This window comes from Talaromyces rugulosus, chromosome II (genome assembly GCF_013368755.1).
Source record: "Talaromyces rugulosus chromosome II, complete sequence".
In the NCBI taxonomy this organism is placed as follows: domain Eukaryota; kingdom Fungi; phylum Ascomycota; class Eurotiomycetes; order Eurotiales; family Trichocomaceae; genus Talaromyces; species Talaromyces rugulosus.
In genome coordinates, this window is record NC_049562.1 from 3,009,388 (window position 1) to 3,036,502 (window position 27,115).

The following is a 27,115-nucleotide window of genomic DNA, read 5'->3' on the forward strand; positions in this document are numbered from 1 at the left end:
AGAGAAGATTGAGGCCGATGACGATCGGTTGAATGCTGAGCTTGAGGCTCTCCTTGCCAAACGGGCTCGTTTGCATAAACAAAGGAAACTTCTCCGAAAGCGTGCTGGAGAATTTATTCAAACGGATATAAAGGATGTGGAGGAGTTGGAGCGTTTGGAGGAAAAGGAGGAGGAGGAACGGAAACGAGAGGCCGAGCTGCAAAAATCAAACGAGATGATTGCGGCTGCCATCCAGGAGTTTCCCGTGTCGTCTAACAACGAGTTCGACCACGTCCTCTCCGAGTTTCTTTCTGGCGAAACGCTCGAATCTTTTCGGGGCAGTTCAAGTGCCTAACTGGTTCCCATGAGTTGTGTTCCGGTCCGTATCCTTTCCAGCTGACTAAGTAAAAGATTCTTCCTTCCACTAACTTTCTCTTTAGAATGTTTTCAACTTCATATTCATCCTCGGTTGCTTCGTCGTTACTGTTTTCTGGGTTTTCGGTTGGTTCCAATAATGAGATGTGAAATACTGGGTGCACTTTCATTCTTGCTGGTAGTCGGAGTTTGTAATTGTCGTTAGCGAGTTTTTCTTGAATTGTGAAAGGTCCGTATTTGATAGCGTCAAGTTTGTTGCTTGGTCTCTTGCTTGGAATGTTGAATTTTTTCTGTCCAATTGTTCGTCGTAGTAAGTAAACTTTCTCCCCCTTTTTGAGGATTGGCGCGTCCTCGCGCTTCTTGTCGTAGTAGGTCTTCATTCGGTTTTCAGCCCACTTGATGTCTTTCGATATTGTCTGATGGAGTGCCTGTAGTTTGTTGGCTTGTATTATCGCGGCTTCGGATAATCCTTCTCGTGGTACTTCAGACCATGTCATTCTTGGGTGTCGTCCAAGATTCGCAAAATGTGGAACTTGTTTTGTCGTAGCGTTTTCTGCATTGTTTAATGCGAACTGTGCTAATGGTAGTAGTTCTACCCAATTGTCTTGTTCCCAATCTAAATAGTGTCGAAAATACTGTTCAACTGTTTGAATCATTCTCTCGGACTGGCCATCAGTCTGTTGGTGATTCGCGGTTGATAACTTGTGATGCATTCCGCATGCCTTTGCAATTGTCTGCCAATATTTGGATGTAAACAACTTGTCTCGGTCTGTGATAAGTTCGTTTGGTAATCCGGTCCATACAAAAACTTTTCGTAACATAAGTTTTGCACATTGTTCTGCTGTCATATCCTTTGGTGTTGGTTCTAAGATAACATATTTCGTAAGTCGGTCGACTGTTATCATGGCATCGGTGTAGGTAATTCCTGTTACTGGGTCCTTGGACTGCGGTAGTCCTTGGATAAAGTCAACAGTGATACTTTTCCATGCTTCTTCTGGTACTTCCGGTATTTGCATTTTTCCAAAGGGTTTGTGGTGTACTGCTTTGTTTCTGTTGCATTCGTCGCAGTTTCTGATGTAATTCTCAACCCTTTTTCGGACATAAGGAAAGTAGAATGTTCGGGTAATCATTTCGATTGTCCTTTCAACTCCTTGGTGTCCTTTTGTTGGAGGATCGTGGTATCGCTGAATGACTTCCGTAGTCATATTCTGCGGTACTCTGATCATTCCATTCCATATCGCTAAGCCTTTCTGAACATTTTTCGTAACTTGTCCGGCTTGTAATTCTTCTTGTATTTTTTGATCCTTGTTGGTTTCCCGATACATTCGTTCGTAGAACGGATCATCGTCAACAACTCTTATTGCGGTCGCAATGATCGCATTGTGATTGTGGCGTAGAACTCCTGATTCTTCTTGCAGAATGTTTGTCTTGGGGGGTTCTATCCCGATTGCGTAATCTGGTCGTCTGCTTAATGCGTCTGCTGCTGCATTTTGTTTTCCTGGAATATGTTCAATCCTGTAATTGAATTTGGCTAGTTCTTCGGCCCATCGTATTTGTCTTCCAGATAATTCTTTTGTTGTCGTGAAGTACTTCAAATTGTGATGATCGCTTTTGACGATTACTTCATGTTTTGCTCCTTGGAGATAGTGCCGCCATTGTCGAAATGCTTGAACTATCGCGAGTAATTCTCGGTCGTGGACGTCGTAGTTAACTTCCGCCGATGTAAACTTTCTCGAGTAGAATGCGACAATCTGCGTTTCTCCTTTTTCATTGATTTGTTCATGGATTGCTCCAAGAGCATATCCAGATGCGTCTGTTCGTAGAATGCTTTGTAATTCTGGGTTAAACAGTTGTAATATTGGCGCAATTTTAACGAGTTCTTTAACGTTTTCAAAAGATCGTTGTCTTCTTGCTGTCCAATCGAATGGTTCGTCTTTTTTCAGCAATTCTGTCATTGGTGTTGTAACGTCTGAGTATTTCTCAAGATATCGTCGAACGTATCCGCTGGCTCCAAGAAAAGATTGTACGTCGTGGACGTTCGTTGGAGTTGGCCATTCGAGGATAGCGTCTAATTTCTCTTTCGGTATTTCTAGTCCGTTTGTTGTATATACCATTCCTAGGTAGTTGACTCGTGTGGTGTCGAATTCACACTTCTTGATTTTGAGAGTTAATCCTGCTTCCATGAGTTTTGTCATAACCAGTCGTACATGGTTATCGTGTTCCTTGGGGTCTTTTGAGTAGACTATAACATCATCGAAGTATACTGCAACGAAGAGGTTAAGGTATTCCCGTAGGATGTGGGTCATAAACCTCGCGAATTCTGCTGGTAGCCGTTTGAGTCCCATAGGCGCTACTAGCCATTCGTACAGTCCCAAGTCTGTAAGGAATGCTGTTTTCCAGATGTCGTCATTTTTCATTCGTAGGTTGTAGTATCCCCATTCAACGTCGAACATTGTCATGATTTTTGCGCCTTGCAATAAATCTCTCTTCTGTTCCTGGTGTGGTGCTTTGTTTGCGTCGTCTTCGGTCATATTGTTTAATTTTCGGTAGTCGATGACCATTCGTGGTGATCCGTCGCGTTTTGGTACAAACATTGCTTGTGCAGAAGCCTTTGCTTTTGATTCTCTGATGTAACCGGCTGCTAAGAATTTCTCAATGAATTCCTTAGTAGTTCGGAGTTCATCTTGTGAGATTTGTCGTTGCTTCACTTGTGGTACTTGTGCTCCTTCCTTGAGCGGTATCTCTGCTTCGTATTCTGTTTCGTGTTGTGGTAGTCGATATTCTTTCTTCACAAATAATTCGGTAAAGTCCCGATATTTTTCTGGTAGCTTGTCGAGCACTTCCTTTAGTTCTTTTTCGTAGATTTCTTTTGGTTTCTTTCGTGTTTCAATTTGTCGGCCTATTTCGTTTATTTCTTCAGCATGTTTCACCTTCAACTGCTGGTTCGGCTTGATCCCCATCTGCTCTGTTTGCAGCGTTTTCAGGTCTATTGACACCGTCTCGTGTTTCCAGTCAATGACAGGATTATGTTTCCGTAGCCACGTCATTCCGAGTATAATGTCGAAATCCTTTCGCTCGAACGGACTTAAATCCAGTTGGATGCTTTCTTCGTGTTCTCCTGATTTGAGTGTGATGTTTCCAGTTCGTCGTACGAATCCTTCGATCGTGATTTGTCCTTCAAAATTTTGTACAGTATGCCATAGGTTTGTCTCGTGCGTTTGGATCCTGTTTTTCTTGACGTATGCTTCGCTAATGTAGTTCGTTGATGCTCCCGAGTCGAGGAGTAGTTTGGCTTCGTGTCCGTTGATTGTTCCCTTGATAATGATCACAGTTTCTCCTGTCTTGATAGTTGTGGCAATAAGGTGGTGTCCCTTTCTGTGCCTCTCAAGGTATCGTTTCTGTGATAGAACAATTTCGGTCCAGTCTTCATCGGTGTAGATGACTCGTCCTTCGTGGTATGGACATTTTTTCGCGTAGCACTGGTCAGTTTCGATGCTATTATGGAAAGGGTGCCAAATTTCTTCTGCGTAGCACCAACATTCGTTCCAGCCCTTCGGGCAGTCCGGGATGGGTTGATAGATGATCATCGGTGCCGTTGGCTTCCATTTGTTCTTTTCCTTTTCTTCGAGGTGAGTCGGACATTTTGACTCATAGCATTGCGTCCAGTGTATTTTCTTGTGATGGTGTCCTCCATATTGTGGGTAGTACATGCATGAACATCTTTCGGTATGCCCAAGCATCGGGTGGCACAACCGTGTTCCTTTGGTGAGTGAGACGTATTCGAATTCGTTTGCGAGTGCGATGTTCTTTTTTCCGTGCATATCGCATTTGTGAAATGTCCACTCGTGGCATTTTTCGCATTCGAGGATGTGTTGTCGGTATGTCTGAATAGAGTCTTCCCAACATACTGGTTTGGGTGGTTTGCAACTGCATTCTCGTTTTGGTTCTTCGTAGTCGATTTCAGGGAATTCTTCTGTTGTTTCGGAGTCTTCGCTGTCTGTTTTCAGTTCTTCTTTGCTTGTTTCTGGAATCTCAATTTTTATTCCTGGAACCGTCGTGCTGGTTCCTAGGACTGAATCCCATTCTTTCTTTGTGATTGGTGGTCGTTTCTGGAACAGTCTGATTGTTTCATTTGCTTGGTCGATCGCCCTTGCGGCGTCTCTTCTGAGGTTTGTTGTTCTTGTTAACTGTGAATGTTGCGGGGTGTCTGATTCTCGATCCGAGTCCTCGTGGTCAACTTCTCTGTCTTTTCCACCGTCTCGAAACGTCAGGGGGTGTCGGCTTTCACTTCCTGATGAAAGGTCATCAATACGCCGTCCAGCGGTTTTGCTGTATTGGTCTTCTCTGCGAGGTTCTCTGATCGGTCCTTTCTCTTGACCTCGTCGTAGGTGAGGTTGCGCTTCTTCCGGGTTAGCGTCTTCTTCCTGGGGTGGTTCCCTTTCTGAACTCTGTCTGAGGCGTCCCTTAGATTGCCCAGGGCTATCTTCTTGCTCGAATTTCTTGAGCGATTCGTATATTTCCTTTTCTAGTATCGGTCCCCAGAAGTCCTTGACTTCGTCGACCTGTTCATTTTCTGACTCCTCCTCCTCACTGTCCGAGGGGGTCACAATTGTCTGGTGTATGGCCGCAACTTGTTGATGGACTGTTGTTATTTTTTGAGGGCTGACGTTACCGTTCTGTTTGTTTTGCCCTGATCGACACTGTCGTGCAAAGTGTCCTTTTCGTCCGCACTTGTAACAAGCTTTGTTTTCCTTGCGCTTGGCCATTTCTTCCTTACTGATCACGTTGTTGAGCTGCATCTTGACATCGCCGTCCTTGTCGTATTGGGTTCCTCGCTTTGCCGATGTGTTGGCATACTGAGGGAATCCTCCAACTTTCTTCCATCTCTGAAACTCCTGTCGCTTCTGTTTGATCTCGAACAGTTTGTTGTCAATCTTGACCGCCATCTCAATGAATCTGTCAATGTTGTCGGGTCGGTCGAGTTTGATGAGTTCCGTCTGGACTTCTTCCTTGAGCATGTTCTCAAAGGTTGCGATTTGAATAGCATCATCATAGTGTAGTGGTGTTACTATCTGTCGGAATTTGGTTGCCAACTGCTGAGCGGATCCGGTCTGTCGTAGGTATCTTAGTTGTCTTTCCGCGGTCCGTAGCTCGTCGATGTTTCCGAACGCTTCTCCAAGTTTCTGTTTGAACATGCCGTAGTTCGAAAACAGTTCCCTGGTGATAGTCCCCCAACTACTTCTGTCGGTAGTGTACAATTCACTTAGCATGGGTTGTATCCATTCTGCTGCTGCATCGGTAAAGCATGATGCCACAAAGATCATTTTCTTTTTGTCATGGGTGATCTGGTTGGCTTCGATATGCATTTCCATGTTGACCAAAAATGTCTTCAACTTAGATCTAGTTCCGTCGAAGGTCATGGGTTTTGGTAGTTTGACCCTGTTGCCGGCTGTTCCAGCTTCGCCAGGTGGTATAGCCATGACTTGAGCTTCGAGTTGGTTGACATGATCGTCTCTTTCAGCGATTGCAGCTTGCAGTCTTTGAATGTGTTCATTCATTTGATCGATGACTCTTTCCAACGTGGTGAATCTTTGCTGGGTTTGCTCGTCGGGTTCATCGTCACTGTCTTGATCGACTGGTCTTGCTTGTCTTGCAGGTGGGCGCGGAGTTGCCGGTCCTGCTGCTGGTGCATTGCTATTTCCTGCCATGATTAGCTCGTTAGTAAGGTTTGATTGCTTACCTAGTTCTCAAAACTTCGTGTTATGAGGGTGTTTTATTGTCAATCGGTTCAACAACTCGTCACCAAGATGTGAATCGGGGTGGGTATTCTGCTAACAGAAGACAAGATGAGAACGTTGTGTAAGGCAATCCTAGGATAAGTAGAGTACTATCGCAATGATAGGCTGCAAAGTATGTTGAAGAGTAATAGTAATATGCTATTTGCTTGAGAGAATAAAACACAATGAGCTAGATACATGATGGTAAATGAGTGTCCTTATATAGCTGATCCTAAACATAGCGAGCATAGTCGATGCTCTGTTGGCTATGTTGTTGACATATCCAAACATAGTCTGGCTATGTTTGGCTATGTTCCCTGCATAGTCACGTGCCATGGTGCACTTCCACTGACATGGTGCATGCGCACCGCTGGGGTGCATCCGCACCGGGTGTACTCGCACAGGGTAGGTGGTTCTGCACTAAGTGTATTTGCACGGAAATGGTGCAGCCGCACCATTTAGGGTGTATGTCCACCTGGTGTGTCTTCACTAAACCAGTGCATCTGCACTGTCCAGATCACGTGAGTTCTCGTGTAGTCACTTCCGTCTTCGTTCCTACAATTAGCAAGTCTACTCCATAGGAGTTTCAGGCAGCTTGCTTATGTAAGTAGCGTCCGCTACTTATCGATTGGCTGAGCGTTCACGATTCTTATGACATCTATGTCAGTAACAAAGGATAGGATATAGAATAACTAGACAGGAAGCTAAGCTATTAGTCTAAAGAGCTATATAAGATACTATATAAGATAAGATATATCTTTGAATTAGATTTGCTATAAAGTATATAAGTATACTATATCTTTTCTTTAAACAAGCTCTATTACATTACTTTAACCAAGCCTCTCACTAATTAACTAGAGAAAGAATATCCTAAGCTTTAGATTAACAGAAATTTAAAATAGAAAGTTAATAAAATCCTAGACTCCTAGATACACTAGAAAAAGCTATACTATTAAGTAAACTAGCTAGACAGGGATTTAGATCTAGTATAGTATCCAGCAGAGTACTTTTCGAACGCTCTACTAACGCTAAAATCGTTCTATAATACCAACCCCGAAAAGCCAGGTCCACCGCGCTAATTGGATACATGGATAAAAGCTATAGAGAAGAATCAATTTATTGAAGAATATACAGATAATAACAGACTAATAACCAATGCTTGAGAGCAAGCATTTCCAAAGGGGGGGATGATATGACAGCTAAGCCTAAAGCTATTCCTAAGGATAGAAGCAGCCTTATGGCTGGATAGAAAGCCTCAGGCAGGAAGGGCATCAACCTTAACCCGCAGTGCCAGATCTGGGGATAGCCTCACCCCAGGGCCATAAGGGGTCAAGCTGGTTACCTAAGCACACAAGATAAAACCTTCCCACAGGTCCTGGTAGTTAGATTCCTTTCCCATGCTTGTTGTTTTAGAGAATCGCACCCCTAGATAGGAATCGAATATCTTTGGAAAAGGCACGTCACACTAAAGGGTTCCCTGTAATCAGGGGTGGGTAATCTGTGCTGTATGTAGAGCGATATAGTTAGCCTATATAGGGCAGTAATACCTAATATGGGGCTGCTGAAGGGGGCAGAGTATTGGCTCATAAACTGCTGGGTAGTAGCTGGAAGATCTGTTGTTATAATGGTGGGCGAATTACTCTGCGTCGCTATAGTAAGAGCAGAACTACCTATATTGGTTAAGAGCTTAGCTGAATGAGGATTAGATCAATAATATATCACCATGTCCAATGCCTTGATGGTATTCTTCTAACTGGCAGTATGGGTTACTATTAGTTCTACAGTTGTGGCAGCCTGGTTGAGCTGCCCTGTAGGAACCTAGTGAACGTTAATATCTGCAGAAACATATAGGCGAAAGGGGAACTTATTGGGCAGTACTTGGCTGTAGACTTTTTTAATCTCTTGCACTGGGGGTAGGGTTTGTTGCTAGGGCTGGGGCATTCTAGGTCAGGGTTGTAGTCTAATGACTGTAGGCACTGTTGGTAAGGCAGGAAATACATCTTTAGAAGACGCGCATGAGGCCTGTGACGGGGTGAGGGGGTTGGTGTGTTGGGTGGCGCAGTATTGGTTTTATCATCTTTATTATTGTTGTTATTTTTATTCTCGATGTCGTCCTTATTGGTATTGATAGGGGAGGGAGAGCGTATACGCTTCTTTGTAGAGAGGGGAGCAGTGGTGGATTTGCTTTTCTTTAAAAGTGATTTCTTTAATGATTTCTTCTGTATTGTAGACTGTAGTATACTAGTAGCTATATCACTAGTAGTACGTGTTGGCTGGGTACGGCCTGATGTAGAGATATCCCTACTAGAGGACAAGGTAATTAGCGAAGTAGCTAGGAGATAGTAGAAGATCTTTTTTTTTAGAGCTATTCTGTAAACTGTTAGCGAACAATAAACTGAGTAAATATTTAAATAGGTATCGCAATTAATATAAGATAATTAGCAGAGGATATATTACTTATATTTAGATAGCATAAATGAATGAGAGAGTAGGGGGGATAAGTATAGGATTAGTAGCAGTATGATAGACTGTTTGATAATAAGGAAGAAGAAATAAATAATGGTCTAATCTATAAATAATATATCAATAATATGTGTAGATGGGTCTATATATTATACGCGCTGGTCCCTGTAACAATAATGTCTGAGCTTATTTACACCTTCTATAAGAACCTACACAAAGAACACCGGCGCAGCTTCTAAGAAAAGGGGGGGTAATATGAGGCTGTGAGACCTTCGGGATACACTAGATGCCGTACCTTGCTACACTAGCTTCACAGAGGGTTGCTAAGCCACTAATGAAGTGGTATATATATACTGACCTTCGTATAGGGGTTGCCGAAGGTCAGCAATCAGTTTGACTACCTAGCGAATCATAGCTTTACTATCGAATCCAACTCTTGCCTGCTCTCTATATAATATCCTCACAGATTAACGCGATAAAATCATGTAATTATACAGATAACATAGCTAACAGAGCCATTGTTAGGCCAAAGATATATTAAATATATTTTAATAAATATAGTTAACAGAGTAACTACTATAAAGATAAATATATTTACTATATTTAGAATTTACTATATAAAGATACTTATTTACCAATATATATTTAATTTAATCGTATTTTATTTTTATACTAAATTAGATCTATACTTTATCTAGCTTATCAATAAGTTACTTTTAAATATCCTTTTGTTCACAAGAGATATTTCCCTACCCAACCCTAGATACCGACATCTCTATCTTATTCAGCAGAATACTACCAACGAACACCCATTCTGGTAAAGAACGGTTGATACGTTTTGACAATTAATAATAGTTTTAAGATCATAGTTATTCTTTAGTTTCTATAATTTTTATTAGAAGTTTATAAAGATCTATAGCTAAACTATAAGATTATTATATTATCTTATTTAAATTAATATTTTATTTATATAAAATAAAGAATATAAAAAAATATTTAAAAATTTAAAAAAGAAATTATTAAAAGCTCTAATACTAATTTATTATAATTTTAATTATTAAATCTATATAGAAATAGATATATTAAATAAAATAATAGCTATAATCCTATTTTAACTATATAAAGATAAAGAATAGTATTTAGTTATATATTATTTAGTATTAATAATTTTAACTAAGTATAATTATAATATCTATAATAAAAAATTATTAGCAGTAATAAAGACTTTAAAAAAATAAAAATCTTTTAATATTCTATTAGATTATTAAATTTTTAAATACTTTATAATTACTAAAGCTTTAAATATCTAATAAACTTAATAATATAAGTTTTTAAAAAAATACTACTTTATATTTAAATACTAATTAAAAAAATAAATATATTAGTAGACATCCTTACTTAAAAAGAAAATAAAAAAATAAAAAATCTTAATTATTAAAACTAGATCTTATTACTATAATATAAAATTAATAATAAGATTATATTTAAAATAGTATATATAGAACTGGTCACTCTAACTATAAAGAATAATATTATTATTAAGATATTAGCAGCTAATAAAGAATATATTATAAAGAAAAACATTAAAATCTTATTTTTAAAGAAAAAGAAGAGTTATAGAGTAATTAAAAAATAATTTTTCTTTAATAAATAACTTTATATTTCTAAGAAAAATGATTTACAAGTATAATTACTAGATAAAGTATATTAATAATCTATAATAGTATATTTAGAATATATAAAGATACTAAAGCTAATCTAAAAATAATTCTACTAAGAAATATAGAGTAATAATATAAATTAATATATAAATAATTATAAAATATATAAAAAGATAAATATATATAGAAATAAGATTTTTAAACTTTTTTAATTACTATTAATCTCAGCATAATTTTAATAATATTTATTAATAGATTTTATAGAACTGCTCTAGAATAAATAAAGATTTAATAATATTTTTGTTACTATCAACTATTTAATTAAAAAATTAGTTTCTATATTATACTATAAAAGGATGATAGCTAGAGATATAAATAAAGTTATAGATTTAATATATTTTTCTATAAATAGATCTATTAGATAGTATTATATTAGATTAAAAAGACTAGTTTATTTTTAAGGTTTAAAAAAAGGCATACTAAATTCTTTATATTAAAATAAAATTATTAATAGTATAGTATATCTAGATAGATAGATAAATAAAGATAGTAAATTAAAAGTTTTAGTAATAATTATAGCTATATATTAATTTTATAATAAATAACTAGTTAGAATATTTATTAATTATTAACTTTATAGCTATATTATTATTATAGAAATCTATAGAAATATTTTTTTTTAAAATAGATAAAAAATATTATTATTATTATTATTTAATCAAATTTAACGTCTATACCGAGCCCTAGGCTATGACAGACAGCGATTCATGTGGATTAGGCCTGCTTATAGGGGTTGCCCCCCATAAGCCGGTGCCTCTACCCCCATTGGATCCAGGCTTTCAAGGTATCTTGCACTTTCCTCACCCCATGCCACTTATATGCGCAGGATGATTCGGGGGCTTATAGTGGGTAGCAACCACTACCCCCTCCTTATGGCCACTAACGTTTGGGCGTTGCCTATAATAGCGGGCCGCCCCTGCCCGCTATCCTTCTCCCTCTCGCTCTCCCTCATCCAGGGCCTCAATGCCCCAATTATCAGTCTTATAGGCCTGCTCCCAGGCCTGTTGATTATCCTCTCGCTCTCTAATGGCCCCTATAAACGCCAGCAGCGCTGTAGTAGCCTTTAAATCCTGGAATAGACGTGCTTCGGGGCACTACTCACTATCCTGCAGGACCTTTACCCCCACTTCGGCCAAGCCAGCATATAGTTTTTCCCGCTAGTGGCACCACTGTCGACAGTTTGTAAGAAGGTATCTTATCATCTCAGTCCCCCTAGAGCACCCCAAGCAATTAGGGGAGTCTCAGGCCTTGATTCGGTGCAGATAGGCCCCGATTGGGGTGTGGCCGGTCTTGAATTGGTAATACCGCCGCGCCAGGTGCTTGGGGGTGCTTGCCACTATTGGGTCAAGCTTCCATCCCCGGGGGGGTTGGTAGGCCTGGCCTACCTGTTGGGTGCGTCTTGCAAGCTTTGCAGTGAGCTAGTTGGCCTTGATAGCGCTATAAGTCTCGGTGCATGCCCGCCGGGCATGGGCCAGTGAGAAGATAAAAAATAGATTTTAAAGTTAATAATTATATTTATATTAGTAATAAAAGATAGAATATAGAATAACTAGATAGAAAACTAGATTATTAGTTTAAAAAACTATATAAGATATTATATAAAATAAAATATATTTTTAAATTAGATTTATTATTGTTACGGGCTAGGTCCCGTCTTACTGGCCTTATGTAGGTCCAGGAATTGAGTAGATTCGAACGTGAGAAAGAGAAGGAAAAGGTTCGCAGGGGTTCGCATTGTCGAATGTCGATACAGGCGAGTGTGGGTCCCGGGGGCGCCCTAGCGAATCTGGTGTAGCGTCAGGGGGTTCTTCTATGGCGAACCAGGTGCGGACCAGGTGCGGTTATTCTACGAGAGCGAAGCCTGAGTATCCCAGGGGCTAAGACCCTAACATTACTCCCCCCCTTCGGCAAGGGCGTTGTGGTGTTGGAGCCAGTGGTCGAGTGCTTCGGTGTCTTCCATGGACCGGGCAGGTTCCCATGTAGGTCGCGCATATCCGGTCCAACGGACAAGGTATTGCTTCATATGTCCGCGGCCCCGACGTATGGTCCGTTCGTCGAGTATGCTATCGACTAGGTACTCTTCATTGCCTTCTACTAGGTGCGCTGGTGGCTGGTAATCGTGTCGGGTCTGTGAAGGGAGCGGACGTGTGCCCGCAGGGCGGAGGAGCGTCGTATGAAAAACATCATGAATAGTTCCGGGGACATCGAGTCGGTACGCATGGGATCCCACTTTCTCTAGTATAGTATATTTCGCATGTCGGGCGTCCAGCTTCTTCGAAGGTCGTTCGGTCCGAATGTTCCGAAGGTCTAACCATACCTTCTGTCCTACTTTATACTCCAGAGGAGTCTCTCGGCGACGGTTCGCACTATCTTCCATTCGCTGCTGCGCTGAGACAAGCTCAGTCTGCGCTATATCAAAGGCCTGCCGTAGCTTAGTAACTATATCGTTTGCACGTTCGGCGGCGGGTCTTTGCTGCTCAGATGTGGGGATAGCTTCATCTAACTGGAGTGGTTCGACGTTGTATCCATGGGTCAGGAAGAAGGGGCTGATACCAGTTGCAGTAGCGTCGCGCCCGTTTATTGCGAGTTGCGCAATTGCGGTTAGTGGGCTCCAGTCGGTTTGGAGGTAGGTACAGAAGTTCCGCAGGTATTCTTCCACCACAGAGTTAGCACGTTCCGTCTGTCCATCAGTTTGGGGGTGATGCGCGGTTGACAATCGTCTCATGATCTTTAGACGTTCGCACACGCCTTTCCAAAGGTCATTAACAAATTGCGTGCCCCGATCCGATATAATGCTGCTAGGCGGCCCATGTTCGCGTATGAATCGGTCAACGAACTTCGATATCACTGTCTCAGTATCTATGTGTTTGCATGGTACCAATATAATCCCTTTTCCCAGTCGGTCAACGATTACCATGAGATTCGTATTCCCGTCGGACATTGGGAGTTTCTCTATAAAATCCATACTAATATCTCGCCACATTCGCGAGGGAACAGGGAGCGGTTTTAATAACCCTTGTCGGCGTTGTCTCCATACGGTGTTCGCACCACATTTGTCGCAGTTATTCACGAACCTTCGGACATCCTCAGATAGGTTCGGCCAATATAGTTGTCGGGCCACGATGGCATAGGTCATGTTTCGGCCTGGGTGTCCGGTGAGATAGGAGTCGTGCGTATCTTGTATAATACGAGTGCGGAGTGGTTCGCTGTTTGGTACCCATTGTCGGTTTCGAAATAGTAACCGGTCCGCTGCATCGATCGTGCATTCGGATACCATGGTGCGAAGTTGTAGGTCTTGAGGGAACCGCGGGAGCTTCTGGCGTACGGCCTCTTTGATTCGTTCATAATTCTTATCCTCGGCTTCGGCTAGTCGCCACTGTTCTCCAATTGACGTTAAGTGCTCTATGTGGGTAGCGTGGACATGGGGTTCAGGTGCGGTGTTCGATAAGCGACCCTGGGGAGGTTGTTCTGGATAGTCTCTCCGTACCTTGTTAGGGTTGATAAGACGCTTATTTCGGTATGCTAGGCGTTCATCGTCAATCCCATCGGGCATATCTTGCGAGCGTCGCGATAGTGCATCAGGTCTGGCAGCTAGTCGCCCTGGCCGGTATTGGAGCTTATAGTTGAAGCGTGAGAGTATACCGGCCCATCTCATTTGCCTTTCATTCAACCGTCGGAGCTGCATGAAGTATTTAAGATTCCGGTGGTCGGTCAGGATAGTAAACTCCTTAGTGCCAATTAGTTCAGGTTCCCATTGCTTCAGACACGCTATTATCGCCAATAGCTCCTTATCGTGGATCTCGTAATTGCACTCCGCGGGCGTGCACTTTCGGGAGAAGTAGGCGCAGGTTCGTAGGAGTCCTTTGTTATCGTACTGTGATAATGTCCCCCCTACGACATATCCCGAAGAGTCGGCTTCCACGATTGTATCCTGCTCGGGGTCGAATTGCACTAGTATTGGGTCGCTCACAAACATTTGCTTTAGTTGTTCGAAGGCTTCATTGGCGGCCTTGGTCCAAACGAAGGTAGTTCCCTTTTTAGTCAGTTCTGTCAGCGGACGGATTATGTCGGAATACCCTCGGATAAACTGTCGGTAGAAATTTGCGAACCCTAGGAACGATCGCACGTCTTTCACACACGTTGGGGCTTTCCATTCCAAAATGGCAGAGACTTTCGCGGGGTCCATTCGGATCCCTTTTCCAGCTTCTAATATGAATCCGAGGTATTTTGTTGTCTGCACCTCGAACTCGCATTTATTGATATCTAGCTGTAGTCCCGCAGTGCGCAGGCGTTCTAGCACCCTCATTACCTGTTTCCGATGGTGCGCGCGGCTGCCTTCCGTAAAGATAAGCACGTCGTCCAGATAGGCAGATACAAAGTCGTCCAGGAACTCGCGAAGGGTCCAATTGATGTATCGTTGAAACGTGCTCGGCGCATTGGTAAGGCCGAAAGGTGTTACTAACCATTCATAGAGTCCAAACCTGGTTCGGAAAGCTGTCTTCCACTCGTCTCCTTCGGCGATGCGTATCTTATGGAAGGCCGCTGTAACGTCAAGCTTTGTAAACCATCGGGCTTTAGATATTCGTTGTAGGGTCTCATGTATTAACGGTAGTGGATATCGGTCCCTTTTTGTCATAGCGTTGAGCGCCCGATAATCGACGCAGAAGCGCAGTCCTCCTCCGGGTTTCCTTACAAACAGTACCGGCGCTGCAGCGGGCGAGTTGCTCACACGTATGAAGTCCTTCGACAGTAAGTCGTGGAGAGTTTTCCGTAGGACCAGCAGTTCTTCCCGTGACATGTTATAGAGAGGGCCCCATGGTATCTCTGGCTTGCGCCCCTTCGCGTCGGCGTCAATTAGTTCAATCTGATGGTCGATATTCGGACGTGACGGTGGTAGCTTGTCAGCTTCCTTCGGGTCAAATAGTTCCAGGAACTCGTGGTAATGCTTAGGTAGCTTGTTCCCTGGGTCTGTCTGTGGTTTCGGGGCCAGAGCTTTCTCAATATCCCGCATGGAGACTGCAAATATGTCGACCTCCTTTTTCCTGCTTCGCATCCTTTTCAAAGCGTTCACCGCAGCTGCACCGATCTGTCGGGGGGCGTACTCAGGTCGTAACAGGTTCTTTTTATCGACGGATATTCCGTTCCCGAATTCCAGTCGGCCTCCAGCGGCGTCAATTCTTACATGTTGGTGTTCCATCCATGGGAGACCCAATATCATATCGTATTCGCACTTCGGAACCACATAGAAGTAGGCTTTCTCCTGTATATTTCCCCCGATATCTAATGTCACGCATGCAATTTCTTTGATGTATTGAGGTGCCGAACCATCATATCCCTTAATAGGTCGAGGTTTAATAGCGCTACAATTCAGCTTTTTCTTTCGAGCGAAGGTCTCTTTGATGATCCCATAGGTGAGGCACCCACTATCAATTAAAGCATTGGCATTGGTTCTACGGTCTAACCATGCGTCTATATTGAATGGGGGTCCGTCAAACCTTCCAACCATCTTCTTAAAATTCTCGAAGTCACGAGCTGTTTTGCATTTTGGCTCCTGCGGGCGACTTTGCGCAGGAGCTACTCTTTTGACTCTGATGTGCTATCTGAGCCTGTATCAGATTCGGTTTCATTCTCCTTTACTCCGGTGTTGGATATTCTCGTGAACGTATCGTGTTTCTTCTTGCCACGGTTCCTCGGAGATGGCGCCCGACGGAGCGGCGCAGGTTCGGGGCAGTATTGGGCAATATGACCCGGTTTTCCGCATCGAAAACAGTTGTCCGTTCTGACAGTATTAATTGGCAGGCCCGCAGGTGTCCAGTCCATGACTTGGGGCTGTCCTCTGTCGGGGGAGGTTCCTTTTGTGAGCGGACGGGAAGTGTTCCGCTTGTATCGGGACTGGATGTTGTCAATCCTTTTCAGCTCTTCAAGGTCGTTCGCTACTCGGTGTAAGCGTTCGCAGAAAGCTTCGTACTGCTTCGGCATGTCGCTCCCGACAGTCGCACGCCTCATTTCTTGGTTAATCGCGGTTTTCAGTCGTGAGATTTTTACGTCGTCGGTCCATGATTGACCTCCTGCAAGAAGTAATATCCGTTCAAATTCGCTGATAAAGTCCTGGAAAGGGGTGCGCCCCTGTCGTATACGGTTAAGTTCAAGGTTCGCCTTCTCCACAAGTTGATGATCTTCGAACAGCACGTTAAGGTGCGCAAAGAAAGCTTCTAGTGTAGCGGGGGTGACCGTATTTACGTTCCCATGAAGCCGCATCCAGGGGTAGACCTTCGTCTGGGCCTTTCCTGCCAACCGTCCATAGGCGTACCACAGTTGCTCGTACGGTCCTCCGATCGCTGGTGCATCGACCGTCAATTTTGCATATAGGATTGCCACGAACTGCATATATCGTGAACGATCAGAGTCGTCATATTTATCGGGATGGTCAAGGGAGTGGCGCGGTTTGTTCGCACTGTACATAGGGGTTACCGATGGTGTGGCATCAGTAGGGACCTCGGGCATAGGTGGTTCGGTCGTATTGTTAACTTGTCCTTCGACATGCGATAGGCGAGCGGACATATTCGTCAGAAGGAGTTCCATTCGTTGCATTTGTTCCAATAACAGCTGGTTCGGTTCCAAAGGTATGCCCCTTCGGTCCGGGCCGTCCCTCGGTGGGCTATTCGTCATAATGGGGAAATTTCTCAATGCTCAACTCGGTCGTCGAGGAGCGGCGATATAATAATTCAATCCTCCGAATGAGGAGAGTTGGTACGGTTCTCAGGGGCTCGACTCGAACGAACGAGGAGCGATCGTATAGCTCAACCCTTCGGGTGAGGGGAGTGGCGCGTTCTCGACCCTTTAAATAGGGGAGGGGGGCGAGACGTTCGAATCTAATGTTACGGGCTAGGTCCCGTCTTACTGGCCTTATGTAGGTCCAGGAATTGAGTAGATTCGAACGTGAGAAAGAGAAGGAAAAGGTTCGCAGGGGTTCGCATTGTCGAATGTCGATACAGGCGAGTGTGGGTCCCGGGGGCGCCCTAGCGAATCTGGTGTAGCGTCAGGGGGTTCTTCTATGGCGAACCAGGTGCGGACCAGGTGCGGTTATTCTACGAGAGCGAAGCCTGAGTATCCCAGGGGCTAAGACCCTAACAATTATAAGATGTATAAATATATTAAAAAAAGTTATATTATTAAATAAGTTAATTAAATAAAGATCTAGATTTAATATAGTATTTAATAGAGTACTTTTTAAATACTTTATTAATATTAAAATTATTTTATAATATTAATTTTAAGAAGCTAGGTTTACTATGCTGGTTAGATATATAGATAAAAGTTATAAAGAAAGATTAATTTATTAAAAAGTATATAGATAATAATAAATTAATAATTAATACTTAAGAATAAATATTTTTAAAGAAGAGAAATAATGTAATAATTAAATCTAAGACTATTTTTAAGGATAGAAGTAGCTTTATAGCTGGATAGAAGGTTTTTGTCAGAAGATTCGATTAACTATAGCCAATCAATAGGCCTACAGACGCTACTTACCTAAGCAAAGCTATTATAAGTACTTACACAGATAGTTATAGAAAAATTAATATAATAAAGTCACATGATTATATAGATAACATAGCTAATAAAACTATTATTAGACTAAAGATATATTAGATATATTTTAATAAATATAATTAATAGAATAACTATTATAAAGATAGATATATTTATTATATTTAGAATTTATTATATAAAAACACTTATTTATTAATATATATTTAGTTTAATTGTGTTTTATTCTTATATAAAATTAGATCTATACTTTATTTAACTTATTAATAAGTTACTTTTAAATATCTTCTTATTTATAAGAGATATTTCTCTTCTAACCCTAGTTACCTACATCTCTATTTTATTCAGTAGAATATTACCAACAAATATCTATTTTAATAAAGAATAGTTGATATATTTTAACAATAAAACATTTTAATAAATAAAGATATTAAGAAAGGTATAATTATCCTTTAAAAATATATTAATAATAATAGGAAATATTACTACTTTAAGTAGAAATATTAAAATAGATTCTACTAGAATACTCTAGCAGTAGTTATAGAAAAAAATTAAGTAGTTTAAACAGCTAATTACTTAATAAATTATTATAAATAATAGAACTTTATAAATTAAAAAAGTTAAACCTTTTTTAAAAAAGCTTGGAACCTTTAATTAATTCTTTATTTAGATAAGAATCTATTTTGTAAATAATCTTATATATATTAGAGAAAAATCTAATAAAGTTTTAACAGCCTTTAGTTTCCTAACTAGAGATACTATAAAGTAGTTTATTCTATATATAAAAAGCTAGCTAAATAATAATATTAAGTAAGTTTTATCAGAAATAATTTAGCTATTTATAAGTTTTAAATATTTTAGAGATAAGCTTAAGTAATTATATAAAACTATTAATAAAGAACTAGTTATTATCTATAAAATATAAAATATTTAATAAGTTAAGTCTGTTAGAGAATATATATTAAAATATTTCTAGATATTTAATAATCTAAAGTACAGTAACTAAAGGTATTGAGATTAGTTTTATAGAGATTTTAAAGAAAGTATTAAGAATATAATTATAATAATATAATCTTAACTAGAAATATTCTACAATATAATAAAAGCAGTATTCTGTATTGACTTATAACAATATAATAAATAATTTAAAAAGAAGAGTGGCTATTAGAAAGGATATTAATTAAATATTTTCTAACCTAAACATCTTTAGTATAATAAAAATAGAGATATTAAAATATAACTTAATACTATTATTACTAAAGAAAAAAAAGAAAGAAAAAAAAAAAAAAAAAGTATACTATAAGTATAGAAAGAAAAGCTATTTTATAAAATAATATAGATAAGGCTTAAATAATAGAAAGACTAACTAAAACTTAATAGAAAAAATTATAATAATTATAAAAAATCTATAAATACCTAAAGATAGTATTATTAAGAATAATAATAGTTAAGGAGAATTATTAGATAAAAAATAATATCAAAGAATTATTAAAAAAGGATTTATAAGAATCTTTATAGAAGGAAGATCTTGTCCTAAGTTATTAGAAAGATACTTATGACAGAGTTTTAAAGAAGAACCAATTTAAAAAAAATACTTTAGGTAAGGTATTAGTACTAGAATAAAAAAACTTTATAAAAAAAACTAGTATTTATAGAATACTAATGATTCTTTATTATATTAAAGTATTTTAAAAGGTATAACAGTATAGGATAATAAAGATTAAATAAATCATAAGAACTTAGATTAAGAAAGTAATATAGTCAATAAACTTAATAAAATAAAATAAAAAATCTATAAAATATTGGAATATAACTATAAAAAAGAATAAAAAGAAATTAATAAATATAACTACTAGCTATTAAAAATAATATACTAAAAAGAATCTATATAAATATAGCAATAGTATATTTAGAGCTGTTTAAAATATTATAAATAGATATATAACAAATATCTAATATATAGAAAAGATAATATAGAAATAGTAAAAAAATATAAAAGATTATTATAATTAAAAAGAATAAATTTATATAATAAAGCTTAAAGATATATTTAGAACTATATATATAAATATTACTTAAGCTATAAAGAAAACATCCATATTAGAATAAACTAGGTATTATATTTTAATCTAAACTATCAAAAGTATTAAAGAATTAAAAATTAATAAAAATAGATTTTAATAATACTGAATATCTTATATATACTATACTTTAAATATTTACTAGACTATAACTAATACAACTATATAAACACTGAAATTAGATATCTATTCTATTATAACCTTATTAATGCACAATATAAATTAGTAAAATGCCTATAACATAAAGAAATCCATATAAAAACAAAAAAATAATGGAAAGCCTACTTTAGAAATATTTAATAATATAAGAAGTAACACCAATAATAATACCAGATTTCTATTACTATAGAACACCATAGAAACTCAATAATATTAAAGACAATAATCAATAAATATAAAGCTAGAATCTTAGTAAATTTAAGAATAACTAGAAATTATATTAATTAGAAATTTATAAAATAATATAATCTATTATTTAAGCAGACTAACAAGTAGATAGAGATTATTAAAGCTAATAAAGAAACTATTATTAAAAAATATAAATAAAAGATTGATAATATAATAATTAAGTTAAATAACTATTATATAGAGATTATTTTTAATATTATATTTTTTAACTTGAAATATTATAACATAATTATAGGAATAAGTTAATTAAAGCAATTTAATCTAATCATTGATTAGGAATAGAGAAAAATTATTATTAAAAGAGAAGAACTCCGGACATATAAATCACTTAAAATAATTACCTAAATTAATAAAAAAATAGATTACAGGACAAAACTAAAGCTGAAAAAGTTATATAAAAAAGAATTTATAGAAATTATAAAGAAGTTACTGAAAAAATATTATAATTATACTAAATTATTTATGAAAAAAGAATACTAAATTCTAATATATCTATCAGAATATAAAGTAATAATTAAGTTAAAGCCTAAGACTTAACTCAAACAAATCAAATAGAAATAAAAATTAAGAGATAAATAAAAAGCTAAAGATAAATTTATTAATATCTTTTACCTTACTAGATATCTACAGAAATCCAGCTTAGCAAATTTGACATAAAATCTTTATATATCTAAAAAAGATAGAATAAAGAGAGTAGTATATAACTATTAATAATTAAATAGCTAGATAATAGATAATATAAATAAAGCATTATATTAAAAATAAAAAAAAGATTTATTGCAAGGAGCAAAAATTATAATAATATTTAATATTAAATAGGATTACTATAATCTACATATAAAAAAAGAAGATATCCTAAAAATAGCTATTCTTATAGATAAGGGATTATATAAATAGATAATTATATCTATAGAATTAAAAAATCTATCTATATAATTTGCACAATATATAATATATCTACTAAGAGACTATCTAAATAAATTTATAATAGTATATTTTAATAATATTATAGTTTTTTCTAAAAATCCTAAACTATATAATAGCTATATATAAAATATTATAGATAAGCTAATAAAGATAGAAATCACACTAAAGATTAAGAAGTATGAATTTGATATAACTATTATTAAATACTTAAAAATGATCTATTTAATAGAAAGACTATAAATTCTATTAGAAAAAGTCAATGTAATTATTAACTAGCTAATATTAACTAATATTACTAGAATCTAAGGATTTCTAGGAGTAAATAGTTATATATAAAGATATTTAAGACAATATACTAACATTACAAAGCCTATAACAAAAATATTAAAAAAAAAACAATTATTTGAATAAAAAAATAAACAATAATAAATATTTAATAAAATTAAAGAATTTATTAAAAAAACATCTATCTTTTAGCTATATAATTTAGAATTTTAAAGTATAATATAACTAGATGCCTTTAGATTTACTTTAAGATTAGTATATAAACAGATTAAGGAAAATAAAGAAAAAGTTATTATTATATTCTATTCACAACAATTTATAATGGTAGAATAAAATTATAATATACATAACCAAGAACTACTAGTAATTATTAAAGTATTTAAGTACTGGAAATACTATTTTTAAGAAACAAAGTATAAGATAATTATAAAAAATAATTATTATAATCTAATTTATTTTATAATAATAAAAGAGCTTTTAAGAAGACAAGCTAGATAGACTAAATATTTAGTATAGTTTAACTTTAGAATTAAATATATCAAAGGAAAAGAAAATATTATAGTAAATATCTTTAGCTAATGACTAGATTACTTTATTAGTATTAAATAACTAAAAATAAATATTTTATAAAAAGATTTAAATAGAATTAGATATAATAAAAAAGTAATTTTAGTAATAACTATCACAATTAATAAAACTGAATTTAAATAAAAATTTAGAGAAATAATAAGAAATAATAATAGAATTTAAAAAGAATTATAAGTTAAAATATTATAATTAAATAAAGGATTTATACTATAGAATAATCAAATTATGATTTTATTAAAAATGATTATTAAAATCATTTAAGAAAATTATAATTCACTAAACAGAGAATATTAAAGAATTAAGAAGATACTTAAAGAAATATAGTAAGTATATTATTTATTTTTTATTTATTTAATCAAATTTAACGTCTATACCGAGCCCTAGGCTATGACAGACAGCGATTCGTGTGGATTAGGCCTGCTTATAGGGGTTGTCCCCTATAAACTAGTGCCTCTACCCCCATTAAATCCATGCTTTCAAGGTATCTTATACTTTCCTTGCCCTAAGCCACTTATATATATAGAACGATTTAGAGGCTTATAATAGGTAGCAATCATTACTCCCTCTTTATGGCCACTAATGTTTGGGTGTTGTCTATAATAGCAGGCCGCCTTTGCCCGCTATTCTTCCCCCTCTTACTCTCCCTTATCCAGGGCCTTAATGCCCTAATTATCAGTCTTATAGGCCTGCTCTCAGGCCTGTTGGTTATTCTCTCGCTCCTTAATGGCCCCTATAAACACCAGCAGCACTATAGTGGCCTTTGGATCTTAGAATAGATATACTTTAGGACACTATTCACTATTCTGCAGAGCCTTTATCTCTGCTTCAGCTAAACCGGCATATAGTTTTTCCTACTAATAGTATTACTGTCAATAGTTTATAAGAAGGTATCTTACTATCTCAGTCTCTCTAGAGTATTCTAAGTAATTAGGAAAGTCTTAGGCCTTAATTCAGTACAAATAGGCCCTAATTAGTGCGTGGCCAGTCTTGAACTAGTAATATCGCTGTGCTAGATGCTTAGAGGTGTTCACCAACATTAGGTCAAGCTTCCATCCCCGGGAAGGATAGTAGGCCTAACTTGCCTGCTAGGCATGTTTTACAAGCTTTATAGTAAGCTAGTTGACCCTGGCAGCTCTATAAGCTTCGATACAGGCCCATTGAGCATATATTAGTGAGATGTCTAAGTATTTGTCTGTTCAGAGCTTTCTTATAGCTTTCTTAGCGGTTTTATTGGTCTCTTTATTGCCTAGGACCTTCTTATAGCCTGGTATCTAGTATATAGTAACCCTGCGGCTGGTGGCCTGTAGTTCTTTAGCTAGATTATATGCCCACAGCGCCAGGGCTTAGCTAGGGCCTGGCTGGGTATACTGAAGCCTATCTATAGCGGCTTAAACATTAAGAAACACCTTAATTAGTCCTCTAAGATTCTCTATTAGTGCTCACTCTAAGGCTTCAACTATTCTTATTAGTTCTGCATTAAAAACTTTGAAGCCTGCGCTTAGAGAAACTAGGCGCGACCTTTAAAGACTAATAAATAATTTATAAGCTACTATAGCGCCTATATACTGATCATCTAATCTAAAACTGTTTAAGTAAAGATCAGTATTCTTTATCCTATTTAGAAGGTCTAAAACTAATTATATAGCAGTTTCAGAAAAGTCTATCCTAAAATCTAGTAGTATAAATTTATTATTAGGCTCTATTATACGCTTAAAGCCTTAGAAAAGATTAGCAGTTAAGGCCTCTTATAGCCTATAGACTAGATCTATACCTAGCTTCTAAAGGCCTTAGCAGGTTAATATTACCTAAACTTAATTTTCTAGCAGCTGCTTTCTAGGCTGTACATAGATATTTTTCTCTCTAAGTGTTATAAAGAGTATTTCTACTACTGGATATCTTTAGAGAAGTTTTAGGAGTCTTAGGATATACTATTACTATTTACTATCTAATAGGGTCTCTACTGGTTCTAAAGCTACCTCCCTTATAAGTAGTCTTAATAAAGTAGACTTCAATATATCTATAACTACCTAGACTTAGTTATTAATTAGGTCCTATAGTCCTTCTAGACAGTTTTTTTATCTATACTATTAAAGCTTAGCCCTATAAAGTGTTACTAACTACATAATAGCCTTTTAGATTTATTATATTAGACCTAGAAAAAGCTCTTGAGCCTTATATAATATCTGTATTTATCTTTTAATATTTTAATCTTTTTACAGGCAATACTTATAGTAAGCTTTAAGGATAAACTTTAAATCTAGTAAGATCTCTAACCACTGAATAGCTATTGGAAAGAATACTACTAAAGTGTCTTTTATCTGCACTTTAGCTTTCTAAACCTAATTTTTATGTTCTCTGCTAATAGCCCTAGAGAATAAGATAATCTCTATCTTTTTAGGATTAAATTTAACACTATTTGCCAGTCTTCACTTAATAGTAGCTTTTGCTGCTGTTTTTAGCTACCTGCAGATCTCAGAGACCAAGCTTCCCTAGGCTACCAGGCCTATATCATTGGCATAGGATAAGATCTTGATCCCTGATATCTGCTATTTTATAGCCTGAAATATATCTTAGATATAGATAAAAAAAAGGATTAAAGAGATCAATAAGCCTTAGAACAGCTCTGAGTTAATAAGCTATTTAAAGACTTTATAACTGTTAATTACAAGGCTGACCTTTCTATTTATAAAGAAGGATAAGGTCTATCTTATAAAATTATTATCTAGGCCTGCAGCTTCCATAGCCTCACTAAGCTTATAAAGATCAATATAGTTAAAGGCCCCTATAACATCAATAAAGATAGTACCTGTGAAAAGCTTTTAAGTCTATCTTTTATATACTATTTACACAAGACAGACCACCATATCAATAGCCTTATAACCCTGTCTGCACCCTATTTATCCAGGGTATAAAGCCTTCTAGGCCTTATACCAGTCTGCTATAAGACCTGCAGCCAGCTTTTTAACAACCTTACCTAGGCAGCTAAGCAAGCTTATTACTCTCTAAGCCTTTATCTAGATGTAATTAGGCTTCTCTAGCTTTTAAAATAGGATGCCTTTAGTGGTTTTTTAGACCTCTAGGTATACCCTAAGCTAAAAGCACTACCTAGCTATTTCTATGATTTAAAATAAGTCTAGTACCTAGAATAGCTGGTATACTTTAAAATTGAGCCTATTAATCCCTAGAGTTTTCTTAATGCTCTAGCTGAATAGGGCCTGATGTACCCACTCTGGTATTATAAGTATATAGGCCTGTCCACCTAGTAACTTTCCAAGAGGGGAGCTATAGGGGGTGTTAAGAAATATTATTTCTCTAATTAGGGCTTCTTTATTGGCTATGGTAGTAGCAGAGAGAGTCCCTAGATCCAGGTCTTAGAATACTAGGGTGGTAGGATTAGTCTATAGCTTAGTATACTATAGAGCTATTTAACATCTATTAGGATCTCTTAGAGAAGGCTTTTCCAAACCATCCCTAAAGCCTTTAGAAAAAGGATTCCCAGTAGAATTTAAACCTTTTTTCCACTCTTCCTTCCCTCCAGGGCCTTCCTCAGTAAAGAAAACCTCTTAACAGATCTTTTTAGCTGCCTTTATTTTATAATAATAAGCGGTTCTTGCAGCTTTGAATTCAGTGTCAGTACAGACATAGACCTACTACTACTTATAGACTATAGCCTATAAACTCTAGGCTTGCCACAGCTCTAATTTCTACCACTACTTAAAACATATATAAAGCTATATTACTTTAATATGCCTATTAAGTATACTAATTAGAGTATCCTACATCTAATTAGTCTTTTTAGCAAGGTCTTCCTTGGTGTATTAATCACTAAAAAGGGGGTGGTCTACAGCCTCTAAAGCCTAAGCTGCTGTGGCCAGCTTTAGAGCTTCCTCATTTACCTACAGAGCTTCTATCTGCTATCCAGTAATCTCCCTAGAGATTCCTCCTAGGGAGGATTCTAGGGCTTCTCAGGCTAGGACAATAAGCTCATGGTTAGATATTATAAGCTTATCCTTATCCACCTCTTAGGCTTGCAGAGGCCTTAAGGTTGGCAAGAATAATACTAAATTAATAATTAATACTCCTTTAGTCTTCTTATAGCATATGGCCTTCCTTAGTGGGTTATTAATATATAGTGAGTACCACTCTATAAGCTGTTCCAAGGGCTCAGCATTAACCTAGCCCTTAGCCAGTGGGTTCCATGAAGGGCTATAGGCATTGAAATCACCCACTAATAGATATCTACCCACTATAAGCAGGTCCTAGTCTGTATCCTTAATGGCCTGGTATCGTCTAAGAAAGGCCCTTTACTACTGGTAACTGGCCTTAATCTATATATCATAGCAGTTAATTATTCTAGTGCGTTGGGGGGCATACCCGCTAATTATTGGTGCTTCTTATATGTCCAGGGCCTGTAAATAAGGATGGTTTATTAAATCAGTGCGGTTCTTGATCTTAACTGCTTCTATAAGGTCTTTATGGATGGCTATAAGCACCTATTGATCCCACTTCTCCCTCCCTAGCCAGTACAGTAGATAGCCTAGATAGAAGAAGTTATAAGTAATATAAGGCTCTTATAGGTATATAATATCTATTTACTACTCTATCCCCGCTTCTAGAGCCCTTAAGGTTATAGGGTAGATATGGCCATAATTATGTTAAATAATTAACATTAATAGGGGCTGTAGCTCCAGACGTTAGTATTAGATATAGGGATAAGTATAGTAGGGATGATATCTCTAAGGCATCTTCTATAGCGTTATTGATTTCTCTAAGCTTTAGGACTTAGAGGGCATTTTGGATAGTGGTTAAGAAAGAAGCTTCTTTAACAATGTCTTCTCATTCAGTTTATTCAGAGGAGGGAAGAGGCATAATAATCTCTATGCTAGGGAAGCGCTTATGGAGTCGCTGGCAGACCTCTTGAAGCTTAGGGCATCCTAAAGAATCAGCCTGGTGCTTCCTT

At 37.0% G+C, this 27,115-nt stretch overlaps 2 protein-coding genes across 2 annotated transcripts; both read right to left on the reverse strand.

The window, feature by feature from the left end:
* Positions 1–403: 403 nt before the first annotated feature.
* Positions 404–6,062, reverse strand: TRUGW13939_03531 (uncharacterized protein; the record flags this gene model as incomplete). Its single annotated transcript, XM_035486711.1, has 2 exons — positions 404–411; positions 464–6,062. 2 exons carry the CDS (start codon positions 6,060–6,062, stop codon positions 404–406), a joined length of 5,607 nt encoding a protein of 1,868 aa, XP_035342604.1.
* Positions 6,063–15,889: 9,827 nt separating this feature from the next.
* On the reverse strand, positions 15,890–16,906 carry TRUGW13939_03532 (uncharacterized protein; the record flags this gene model as incomplete). The annotated part of the gene is made up of 1 exon (XM_035486712.1): positions 15,890–16,906. The coding sequence occupies one exon, from the start codon at positions 16,904–16,906 to the stop codon at positions 15,890–15,892; it is 1,017 nt and encodes a 338-aa protein (XP_035342605.1).
* Positions 16,907–27,115: the final 10,209 nt, after the last annotated feature.